Source organism: Epinephelus fuscoguttatus, linkage group LG1 (assembly GCF_011397635.1).
Source record: "Epinephelus fuscoguttatus linkage group LG1, E.fuscoguttatus.final_Chr_v1".
Lineage (NCBI taxonomy): Eukaryota > Metazoa > Chordata > Actinopteri > Perciformes > Serranidae > Epinephelus > Epinephelus fuscoguttatus.
Genome location: NC_064752.1, coordinates 15,718,659 through 15,731,390, shown reverse-complemented (window position 1 = coordinate 15,731,390; position 12,732 = coordinate 15,718,659). Strand labels below are relative to the sequence as shown.

The 12,732-nt window shown below is 41.5% G+C and overlaps 1 protein-coding gene across 1 annotated transcript in view; it reads right to left on the bottom strand.

Annotated features, from left to right (window-relative positions):
- Window positions 1-12,732, bottom strand: part of ppm1j (protein phosphatase, Mg2+/Mn2+ dependent, 1J) — a 28,064-nt gene that overhangs the window by 9,619 nt on the left and 5,713 nt on the right. The window contains exons 2-3 of the mRNA XM_049573367.1: window positions 5,463-5,577; window positions 1,591-1,920 (exon numbers count right to left, since the gene is read on the bottom strand). Coding sequence (XP_049429324.1) covers window positions 1,591-1,920; window positions 5,463-5,577 — 445 coding nt within the window. The remainder of the gene's footprint in view (window positions 1-1,590; window positions 1,921-5,462; window positions 5,578-12,732) is intronic.

The window sequence follows — 12,732 nt, the reverse complement described above, 5'->3', positions numbered from 1 at the left end:
GGTCAATGACCGAGAATATCCGGTTAACGCGACCCCTGCCATAGATATATAATAGTACCTATAAATTGGATGCCAAGATGGCTGCTATTCAGTCAAGTGGAGCTGCTCGTCTAAACTAGGCTTCCAAGAAGTGCGCAGGGCTTTGAAGCCAGTTTTCGTAGTGGCCAAACAGTGGTACTGCAATTTCTGGGGTCTGTCACATGATGCCATCGGGCCCAAAAAGACATTTTCCCATTGACTTACATGACAAATGAGATGTCTGTAAATCAGTGGACGCATTTTTTTTAGCGTCCCATCCCTGCATTTTACTATCAGGATTTGACCCATCCGGTCTGATAACATTTCAGAAGTCTAGAAGAGCCACACGATTAAACCATTCTATCCTCATTCAAGTTAGTGGAGCGCTAAACTGGAAGTTAGCTTGGCCAGCCGAAAGAAGACACTTGACTGCACTCAGTTGCACTCGGCTGCCATAAGTCTCTAGTGCACCGGCTCTATGGGCTGCACAGTGCAGAAGAAGTCTGATCATCCCCGGATCATCCGGGTAATTTTATACGCGTCAGTCGAACCATTTTGGCTTCATGCACCACTGAGCAACTCTCATAGGAAACAGTGGGGCCATGCATTCATCACTGTATCCAGTTCTCCTAATACATCCATGGCCTGGCCTATATGCCAGAAAAACGTGTCTAGCTTATTCCAGCTTACTTCCTCTGTACATGATCCACTGCATATGTGCAGTAGTTTCTCCTACTGGACCTGCCCTAATGTTCCTGCTCAGCTTGTATAAATAAATTGTGATGATGTCAGGGATTTCTAAAATGCTTTTCTTGGCTCATTGAAAGTTTTGCAAATATAAAACCTCAATGGATCAAAAACTCATTTAAAAAAGTGTAATAGTTGACCTTGTTTGCAGTTCGAGATGTCCTGTCAACATTTTTACAGATGTTGCGATAATCATTTCCAGTAAGTATACAAGAGCCATGTTTGGTTTGAGACTACATAACCATGATGGAATTGCCGCACTGCACAAGTAAGTATATGGTGTGCACACTGTACTACATGGAAGTGTACTGACCGAGGTATCCAAATCAAGATGCAGCAAATGCTACCCTTGTGCTGACCAAATTTCAACCTGATGATGGCTTTAGAAAGGTTAAGGGATCACCAAAATGATTACAATTCATTCTGAGGGAGGCATGAATGTGTGTGCCAGATTCCATGGCAACACAATCAACAGCTATTGAGGTAATTCAGTCTGGACAACAGTGATGGGCCAACTGACTGATCAGCAGACAAAGAGACAGACATTGTCATCCCTTGAGCTATGCCGCCTTCATGGCTACGAAGGCTTTGAGAGAAAGTAGATTTACCAAAATAAGATCTCTCTCTTTCTCCTTCTTTGTTACAAATCCAAACAGACCACCTAAGATCGAAGGCCTGAAGTGTTTTCTGGGAACTGAAGTTAAAATCTTCAGTCATGTTGCTGTTTGTGTATAAAACAAGCATAATTACCTAGCGCAGCCTGAAATATGCAAAGTGCCTTTTTTCTTGTGTTCTCACAAAGCCTGTTAGTGATCATCTGCTCACCATCTGTGAGAAGGCGGTCTCTATGACTCCCATCACCAGGCCCTCCAGACTGACAACTTTCTCCATGTGAAAGCGCACTGACGAGTCAGTGACAGCATCGGGGTCCTCTGATTCCTGTGCAGCCCCCTTCTTTGTGTCCGCCTGGTACGGGCTGCCGTTCTTAGCCAAGCAGATTGGAGGTGCACTGGTGGGGTTCTCCAGCAGGTGGCAGATTTCACCCAGACGGTCTCTGATGAGGCGGTGGAGAAGTTTTGAGGCCATGATGGCGGCTCCAGAACCTGCGTGTCCATCAAACACGCCCCAGAAGTGGAGAGGGATTCCTGTACCATCCTATAAAAAAAAAAGAATAAATCAAATGAATTAAAAATAGTGGTAGTTGTATAAAAAAATATTTCCTGTGGCTTTGGTTTAAAAAAATCTCCAATGAGATTACAACTCTGAGCAGAAGGCACATATTTGTGAGGGTTTAGGCTCTGGGTCTGCAGCTGGTGACATTTCATAATGCTAAGCAATATGCTTCATCCATTTCAGGTCTTACTACCTAACCCCAGTTGAGGCAAATCTAGATTATAATATCACAGGACAGCTGGCAAGACATCAAATTTTGTTGCTTTACTTGTCATGATTCACATGGCATAGTTTACGTCTTCAACAATACAGAACATTAGTGTGCAAAAATACTAAAATAAAGTCTTCTGTGATAGCCGTCCTAACAGGATCAACACAAGTGATGGAGACAAGACAGACAAAATTCACTTTATTGCACAATGCAATTAGTGGTGTAAAGGCGTCGCCACCTTTGTGTTTGCAGGAATGTTTGCAAGCTGAGTCGGCCCGACAGATGAACAGGCACAAGACATCTGCTTACTGCTCCGATATTAGACACGAGTGGGGGAGGGGCGCAACAAGGGATGATGTAATTCATTTACACCAAATGGAGGATGAGGATCTGAGTTTGTGTGTGCACGTGCAGGCGTAGTCTGTCTACAGCATATATTAACCTGAGGAGTAAACACATTTTGCTGTTGTGTAATTAAAGCTGCTCTGAAATTGTTTGTTTTTGCTTTGTTGAGGTGTAATTTACTCTGCTGTTACAGCTGCCCGTGTCTGTGTTCTGCTACTGACTGGGCTTTACTTTTACATATCAGTATGTTTATTTCCTGTTTTATTTTGAAGATCACTCCTCATGTATTTTTTTTAAATTGAGCAATATTATTTCACAAACAAGGCAGAATCCATAACCACAAAAACACTTAACATACAGGAGACATCAGCAGGTCATGACTCATGTGCTCATGTTTAACTTCCTGCCTTTGTGACTGTCTGCACCGCCCTGATTTGTTTCACTTGTCCCTCATTAGCCTTGGTGGCACCCGTCCCTCGTTAACAGCCTCCCTCCCTTGTGTATTTAGTCGGTGCAGTTTCCCTGGCTGCTGGTGTTCTTTGTAATCCGTGCACCGTCCTGGTTTGCTCTTAGTTTTAGTTTTGTATTCCCCCTGGTTTTGGTTTTAGTCTGTTCCTTCGAATTTTGTCTCCTGGCTGTTTTTGTTCTCTGGAAGCAGCACTTACTTTCAAGCTCTCTTTTTGTCTAGTCTACCTGCCTGTCTGGGTTTCTGCATTTGGGTCCTCTTCTTTTTAGCTGTGAGATGTGACATAATGTCTCATATCATGATTTTTTTAAGTCTTGATTTTAGGCTGCCAACTTTATACCTGCCTTGGGACCATGGGTGAAAACTCGCCTTCTGACTTATTCTGGCACACTTTCGGTAATGTTTATTAATATGCACTGTCCCTGAGTAATGAACTGAATTAAAAATAAATAAAAGATTATCAGACTACAATCACAAAGAACCAAGTCCTTGGTCTGTACTCTATGGAGGCCATCACAGCACTTATGAAAGACCAGCTCAATGCTCAGCCACCAGCCCTCCAGGAAGTGCACCAGGCATTGAAGCCAATTTTTGTAGTGGCCAAACAGTGGAATTACAATCCTGAGTCCATCACATGATGCCACTGGGCCCAAAATGACTTTCTGCTATACACTTACACTGGGAGAGACATGTCTGTAAATCATTGGATACACATAGTGTCACAACCTCCATGAAATGCCTTGTTTTATGATAAAGATTTTATCTATCTGGTCTGACAACATTTGGAAAGTCCAGCAGAGCTACAAGATTAAATCATTTTATCCCCATTCAAGTCAGTCAAGCCCTAAAGCGGCCATAACTATCTCAACTGGGGGAAGTCTCTAGTGCGCCTGCTCTACGGGCCCAAAGATGCAGAAGCACCGCCTATCATCTGTGTCATTTTATACTGCAGAAACAGAACTACACCACTGAGCAGCTCTGATAGGAATGAACGGGGTCCCGCTTCCGACACTGTATCCAGGTCTCTTAATACATCCATGTCAGCCACATCTGGCACTTAAGACCTGCATTTTTTTGGCTACTTGGGGGAGGCAGAAACATTGACGTATCACCTTTTCAATCAGTATGTTAGCAATCAGTTGCCTATTTAAACATTCTGCAGATCTGGAGCAACATTAACATCAATTTGGAGTCATGTTTCTGGCCACCTGATTAATGTGAGCCCATAAATGACCTCTTCTTGCTCAGTTTTTGGTCTCTACCAACCCCTGAAAAAAATATCTGCCCTTTAGCTGCTAAATGCTCCACCATGTTTACTAGCTACTTGCTAACTGCTACAGTGTTCTGTTTAGTGTAGAGGTACTATAGAGTGGGTTATTAGGGCTTATTTGATGAAAGTGAAGTAAACTAAAATAGAAAAGTTGCTGGACGGACAACCAAAGCAACGTGCTGAAAGATGCTAAAATGCTTTGTAGAGTTGAGGGGAACTGTTAAGTGATGATTCTCTGTGGTTTTTCACAAGTGCGCCCTGTCTCAGTCTAGCACCTCAGTCTTCACAGATGCAAGTTAAAGGTTTACTATGCAGGCATTGTTGGTTACTGTTTTTAAACACCGATGCCAGCAGAAGTGAAAATGAAAGCCAACCCCTGATTTACTCCACTTGGTGTTTCATCTGGCTATATTAGCATTTTTACAGCAATGAGTTTGCAATTATCACAGCTTCCTCTTGAAAGCATGCTGCTTATGGTCCAACACCTATTTGCTACCCTTTTATACAGTCCCAACCTCCCCTGTGGGTCATACCCAGGAATGTCCCGAACATAGTGAGATAAGGAGATTAAAAGAACATACAAGCAGAGGGTCTCTGCAGATAAATACACCATCACACACTTCTAGAGGGTCATGAGAGATGACTGAGAGGAATTATATTGTGTGAGTATATTGTTCTTTAGGAAAATCCTGCATAATGTACCTTTAAATCAACAGGCAAAATGAAAGCCGTAGAATTTGGCTAAAGTGTCCTTTTTGGGTCATGTTTGGGACTTCTCACCTTAATACAAAGCTCAGGATTAAGATACAACCGTTCCAAAAAATGCTTATCTTGTATATTTTTTAACCACTGGGACTTGTTTCCGATGTTTTGATTTGTAATGATGGGATAAGACACAGTGAGAGATATATCAGAGACATCTGAGTGATAGTTGTGAAAAATTAGAAGCCCAAAGGGGCAGGAGGTGAATCCATCAATACCAAATTCGATACGCAGACACCACTACTGGGTATCAGATAACTACAATGAATGTGCTTAATGATTAATTGATTTCAACGCACTACTGCTCAGACTATATTGTGTTTGAAGCTAAACAGCAAGAATTCCAAATATCTCAGACACCATCAGGACTTAGAGTACGCTGACGTCAGATTTAAAAACATTACCACTAATTGTTTATTGGAGCCGACAGCCTTCGACCAGACATCACAGGAGCTTGCCCCTTCACTCACCCCGTTGTCCTCCTGCAAAGTGGAGTTGCGGTGTTTGCCGCTCGGCTTCTTCACGAACAGCTTTTCACAAGAGGCCTGGTCTTCGTTCAGCATGCTCTTCCCCGCATTGATCACCCTGATGGAGAAAGAGGCGAGGAAGCAAGGTGAGCCTGGAGTCGGATGATTTATAAAGTGTTTGCTCTCATTCCTCTAACCACATGAAAATATAATAGCAGCCAGAAATATGGTGAGAGTTGAAGAGTGAGGCAAAAAGTGGGGCAGGATGCTGTCATGTCCCAGGGGGAACTTGCAGGCGGGATTAAGTGTTTTTATTATGAGCTGATGCCTGCGGAGGATAATAGCTTGAGAGTAATGCACTGTTTGGTACTCTGGCAGCATCATCCACCCTGGTGTGTGTGTGTGTGTGTGTGTGTGTGTGTGTGTGTGTGTGTGTGTGTGTGCTGCAGGAGTGTTAGCTGGAGGTACAGATGCAGAACAGGGGTGAGAAGAGTGATGAGGCTGTAGGAAACTGTGCAACGCAGCTTTTCCTGTGAAAAATAGTCATAGTGACATATTCCCAGTTACACCTTGAAATATGTGAGTGCTCAATCACACATTCAGTTTCACCATACCAGGGATTTTTTTCATGATCCAGCCCTACAAATAATGAATACAGTACTTTGTAGTTTTACCAAACATTTTTAATTGTGTGATACAAAGGCCAAAACACACTGCTGCCAAACGGCCTGCCAAAAGTGTTGCCCCTATTTTCTATGTATAACCAACACTTTCGAATGCGTGTCCTAGTTCCTGAAAAAACAAAACAAATTAAAAAAAACCCCAGCAACACATTTTTTCCTACTCGCTCCTTGCTTGTACATCCCAGCTCCCGTAACAGCTCTTCTTCTCTGCTCCTACAGCAGCTCGACTCCTCTCATCACCTCTTGCTGTCTTTATCACTCATGTTTTGAACATCAGTAACTGTTAGAATAGAAATATCCCAAGCTATACAACACAAAATCCCATCATTATAAAGACACTGGCAAAAAAAGCTCTTGCCTGGTGAGCTCTGACGCTTCCTACTGGCACTGCAGCATCAGTGTGCTTTCAGCTTCAGATTTCTGGGTGTATTTTTCCAGCCGTTGGTGTTCATTTATCTGGGTACGCTATGGAAATAAATGAGCAGTTCTTTAAATTTCTTTCAGTTGTGTAATCCTGAACCTGAGCTACTTGTTTTTTGTTTTGTTTTTAGCCACTTGGCAGTGCAACCAACCAACAAACTACAAAAACAACACTGACATGAAGTTATGTAAGCAAACTGTTGCTCATTTGCACATCCAGCAGACACAATGCTATATTAACCTTCATTTGGAGTTGGGTTTCTGACCACTTGAAGGTTTTAAGTCAGATATTCACTCTTGTTTTAGCTCTGTTTTGGACTTTAACGATTCCTAAGAGAAATATCTGCCTCTTTAGATGCTAAATGCTTCACTATGTTCACCAGTAAGTAGCTATCTATTTGCACCTTTGTTGGAAAGAGCTGCTTCCTGCGTCTGGAAACGAGGTCGATAAGAGCTGTGAGAGTGAACCAAAACAGTACAGTTGCGGTTAGAACAACCAAAACAATGAACTGAAAGATGCTAAAAGCTCTAAAGAGCTGAGAGAAACTGCAAAGTCAGGCGGTAATTCTCTGTGGCTTTGTAACTACAAGTGACCTCTTTCACATTATGTACTGCAGGCCTGCTGTCAGGGGCGTCCACAGGGTACAGGTGACCTTGGCTCAAGGCCAAGGGGGGAGGCAATGATATGGCATATGCACCACTGGTGGTTATGGAGGGGGTATGGTTGAGGGGTCCAATTTGGAAAATTTTGTCCCACTATAGCTTGTCTGTAATTCCTAATGGCTGGTCTGACTTACTATATAGTTATTTAATTCACTGTTAATGTTGAAAAATATTGATTAGAGCAGTTTTACCTGTAGTACCACACCATGATAATCTTTAAGCACTAAAATTTAATGCATACTTGATGTTCACTGTGATAATTTACAAAACTCAAGTTTGTCTCAAGAATCTGCTAATTGATTTTCATTCTTTAATGAAGTGAATGGAAACGAACGGCTGCCTAGAACAATGGAAAAAACACATACACAAATCTAAAACACAACAGGATGTTTGCAAAATGGTTAGCTGTGTGGTAAGGTGCAATGCAATCTGTGGTAAACGAGCTACAGCAGACAAACATCCACTGGCATGGGTTTATAAGCTGCCACATTTCGCAGACTTGGACAGGCTGCAGTTTGGACCTCATGTTGGCATATTACATAACATTTTCAGTTTCAATTATAGATATGCCACATTAGCTGGATAATACGGCATAATGCCTATTGCGCAATCCCAGTAATTCAAGTACTGTCATTAAGATTCCCTTGGAAACTTCTGCAGAGGAGGGATTAGTCATTTATCAGTGACTGCTGGTGTCATCAGAGGAGGAGAAAAGTAAGAAGAGACCAAAAATGAAAGGAAGGCCAGCAGCGAGGGAGACAGATTAAATACTGGACAGTCAAAGGAGACGAGAGGAATCCAGAGTAAAAGTCAAAATAAGACCTTTGACCTCTCACTTTCCAAATAGTTCAGCTGATTACAATCACTCCAGAAAATGGTCTTGCTCTGCCTGGAAGCTCTGATATCAGAGCAGCAGGAAAAAATGAGGCAAAAAAAGGCAACTGCTGCCCAAATCTGGATTATAAAAAGCCCTTTCACTGTCTAATCAGTTGAAAGCAGCAGACAGGCACCACAGTGTCCTGCACTGCACTCCCTGCATTAGGACTAATGACAGCCAAGAATTTAAAGTCACCTGATTGTCGTGTAAACTTTCAAAAGTTGGCACGAAATACAGAGTATATGTTTTTTATTACTGTTATTAGATGCATCAGCTATTGGAGGCCGACAGTATGTCAGGGTAGCTGAAAAAATGGCCACCATGACATCTCTTATATTGTTTTGTCTTACAATGTTACTCTGCTTTAGGGTTTTTAAAAACTTGATACTTCGATGCTAATCAATACTGAAAATCAGTATTGAATATGATACTCATTTGCAACAGTATCAACCGCAGCCCCTCCCCTCACTCGCAGCTGAATATGTTAACTGTCGTGTACATGGGCCTGTGTCACCAACATAAAACTGACTTTACATGGTAAGTGCTGCTGCTGCGGGGCCTTCACTACCAGTTTTAGTTGAAAATGAGAAAAGCAAAGGTGCCGTTTGAAAGTATTTTGCATATAAGGCAAACGACCAGAGAAAGGCTAAGGATGTCAATAAGCCTGTATGCAAACAATGTTACAAGTGGTGGCGACAAAGTCAAGTAGCACAACAAACTTAGCGAAGTATCTTAAGAAGCAACACTCCAGTCTTTATGAGGAATTTTGAAAGGTTAGCAAAGCTCCTGTTTCAACATCATTGAAGTATTAAAAATATATCATAAACTTTAACCTGGTCGGCGGTACCATCAACGTTAGCTGTTTTATTATTACTTGTTGTTTTATTATTATTGCTACCCTTAAGCTAGCGACCAACGGCTGATCATAAAACCTAAAAATATTGTTGTCATTGATATCTTACAGTAAGCCTGCTTGTTTTTTTGTACTACCTGAAGCAGCTTAAAATGATGTTATTGGTGTTATTGTATTGTTCTTACCTTCATTAAAAATATTTTTTATGCCTCTTATTTTTTTGTCATTTTCCCCCCATGGTATCAAAAATGGTATCGGGAATCGAGTATTTTTCTGGGTATTGGTATTGAGTTAGAAACTATAGTATCATGACAATCTTCTGCTTAAAGGGATGCTTTGCCAATTTCCAACCAGCTTTGTGTCATAACAGTGTGGGTAGTATGTGTAAATGAACTGTGGTAAACTTCCCTCCATTGTACCAGCACACAGGTCTCCCTGTTCATCTCCCACCTGAATTCGTTTTCTGGCAGATTTTTGCTGGCTCTCCAGCTGTTCCCTGAAGTAGGCTGGGCGGGAGCTAGGGCTGCACGGTATATGCGGTAGATGGTAGAAATGATATAAATTTGGCCCACGGTAGAGATTTGCGCTCTACCGTCCTATCGTCGATGACGTCATCGCACCTGCCTCAGTGTGAAAATGGCTGCGAGCACAGAGACAGCAAAGCAAGAGGAGCTGGTTCACGTCCATGATTTAGCGTAGCACGTGCAACATGTGTTGCTGGAGAACTTGTGAGTGAGTGAGTTAATGTCTTATGAACAGCCCCGGACTTCTCAGACTCTTTTAGCGACTTACCACTCAGAAGGAACTCATTCAGCGTCTCCTCTGGCAGCAGCACAGCGTCTCTCCCTCTCCTCTCTCGCCATGCGCACACGGGAGTTGGTTTTCGGCAAGAGATTTTGTCATAAACCTTTGGTAATGTAAACCTATGTGACGCTAGGGGCTCCACAAAAAACTCCATATGTGAATGTGTGATAGTTATGGTATCATAACAGCCTGTCACAAGTTACAGCCTGATGATTAGAGGAGAAATGGCAGAGCATAAAGGTCCAGGTGGAAAAAACACAACTCAGTCATTTAGGATTTTGCTAAAAGAAGGAAATTACCTTTTGATATAGATCCCAGGGGACATTTTGCACCATAGAGTACTGGGTTTTAATTTTGAGTTTTGAGATCTGCATTCTGCACAATAAATGCTCTAAAAAACACAATATATCTTTGCTTTTGTTGTTGTTGTTGGTTTTTTTTTTATCAATTTAACTTTGCTAAGGGACTACAAAGCCCATTCAGAAACACTTCTATTATAACTTTTACACTTAAATTTATACCGCGATATATACCGTTACCGTGAAGGGATACGATTTATACCGTGATATGAATTTTAGGTCATACCGCCCAGCCCTAGCGGGAGCGTGCCTATGTTCCCACAGCCCTGTGTTCCCACAGCTCTATGTTCCCACAGCTCTATGTTCCCACATTTCCTTTTTCATAAATTTGTATCAGATTTTATCCCCCTTTCTCCCAATTTGGTAGCCAATTACACCCAACCTATTATCCCCCCTAACCCTAAACCTTGTAGGAGGATAGGGCTTAAATTGAAGGGAAATGTAGGAACACAAGACCTAATTGTGAAAATGTCCTACAAATGTGGGAACATAGGGTTTAATTTTGAGAAAAATCTTAGAAATATGGGAACTGTGGGAACATCGGGCCTAATTTTCAGTGAAAAAAATTTCTTAGAAATGTGGGAACATAGAGCTGTGGGACCATTGGGCTGTGGGAACATAGGGCTGACCCCGGCTGGGCAGATTGATACCAAAATACAGATAATACAGATACGATGTACCCGTTTGTATTTCAAAGTGAAACTGTCTGGGCAAACGGCGTACTGTTGTAGAGAATACATCTAGTGCATATACGCTTTTCTTCTCCACTGCTGTTGTCATGTTGTCATGCATAAACAACATATGAACTGTGCTTAGCAGCGCAGCAGTGAGTTTAATCCTACACATAATTGCAGTGATGGCTGAACGAAACTAAATAACACGAGAAAGAGAACTGCAACAGAAAAAAGGGGAGGATAAGGGAAATACCTCAGCATCCAGAAACCAGACACAGAGACAGAGTTCACTGGCAGAGTCTTTTCAGAGAGGCCCACATGATACATATCCAGACACACTGTAGTGAAATTAACATTTTAGTCAAATTGGATCATTAGCATTTGTTAATGTTACAGTTTCATTCTGTAAGTGGTCATCATTAGCTGTGACTTTAGCAGACTGATTATTCACCTCATAAATTATGACACACATGAAAATACCTTAGCCACTTTTAGTAAGAAAAAGTATCAGTATTGGTACCAAATGGTAGCGATTCTGACTCTGTATTACTTGGTACCAGATTGAAAGCAAGTTTTATGGTATCGTCCAACCCTAGCTTGAACTACGGATTGCACTTTGCACCACCCACCATGCACACAAAGAGTATAAAAGCGGACCAAAAGAGAGACCAGCCCCTCTCTTTCTCTTTCAAACTCACTTTAATCTGTAAAACAAGGCAGTGCTGATCAAATATATACAAAGATACAGCTACTGTATTGCCTATTTCTCACCTAAAATGTCTTCAGAAACATATTTTAGTGCACTGTTTGGTTGTAATATGAGAATTTGTGAACAGAAAGTGAGCCCCATGCTGTTTCCCATATTGTAAAAACAGAGGCTGAATAAACTGAGATCAAACGATAAAACTAAGCAGTGCTGATATATATAGATATAATATAAATCAAGATTCTGTCACTGCGTTGCATATTTCTCACCTATTCGACAAGACAATTTTACATTTTGGCATTTTATATTAGTATAATTAATAATGTTGAATAAAACATCATACTAGTGGAATGATTAGCCTGTTCTGCCTTGTCACAGTACTAATTCCTGTTATATCCATAGATTATTTTGCTTGTTTTGAGAAAAGACTGGACTGAATATAAAAGTAAACATCTTCTGTCTACATTTTCTGCAGTGTAATGAAGTTTCACTGCTCCCACAGTCAAGAATCAGCAATTATTCTCTGTTTTGAAAGCAGTCACATGCACTCAATGAGCTATAATTGAACATAATGTCAGTGGCGTGGGAGGATGTGATTCTAAACCAGGCGCTTAAGCCTTTCTATAATGTGACTTAACTCTTTCACATATCTACGTTTCGGTCATATGTTTCCACAGCCTGTGACTGAAACTTATTTTTGGTCATGTTTGGTGTGAACCTTCCTACTGAAGAGTGCATTATGCAAGGAAAGTTCAAAAGAGGAAGTTGGGAGTTCCAGTGAATTCTCGACTTGTGTGAGCTGGACCTTTCAGCGTCAGAAATGTGAGGTAAATGTTTGTGGTGTTATTAGACATCTCTCAGGAAAAAAAAATATGTAGCAACATGAAGCAGTGGTTGAAGAATGTTGCACTTCACCTCTTGTCTTGCAAAGCCCTGCAACACAGGAAAGGCTGATGTGAGGTTTTGTGGCTCAGTCAGACGCACCTCTCAAATAAGCCTTTTACATTTTGAGTTGTTGATCATTTTCCATTACAAATCTGAACTTTCTTAAACACGGACGTGACTGTGATGTGCATCTGTACATGTAGTCTTTGTTCTCGATGCTTTTTGCATTTCTCGTGGTCAATACACCATTTCAAAGTACCTGTTTGAGCAGTTTGGCCAGTGGGTGTGCATAAGATCCCTCTGCTCCTAACACAGACACGTGTGAGAGTAAAAGAGTGAACTGTTTGAG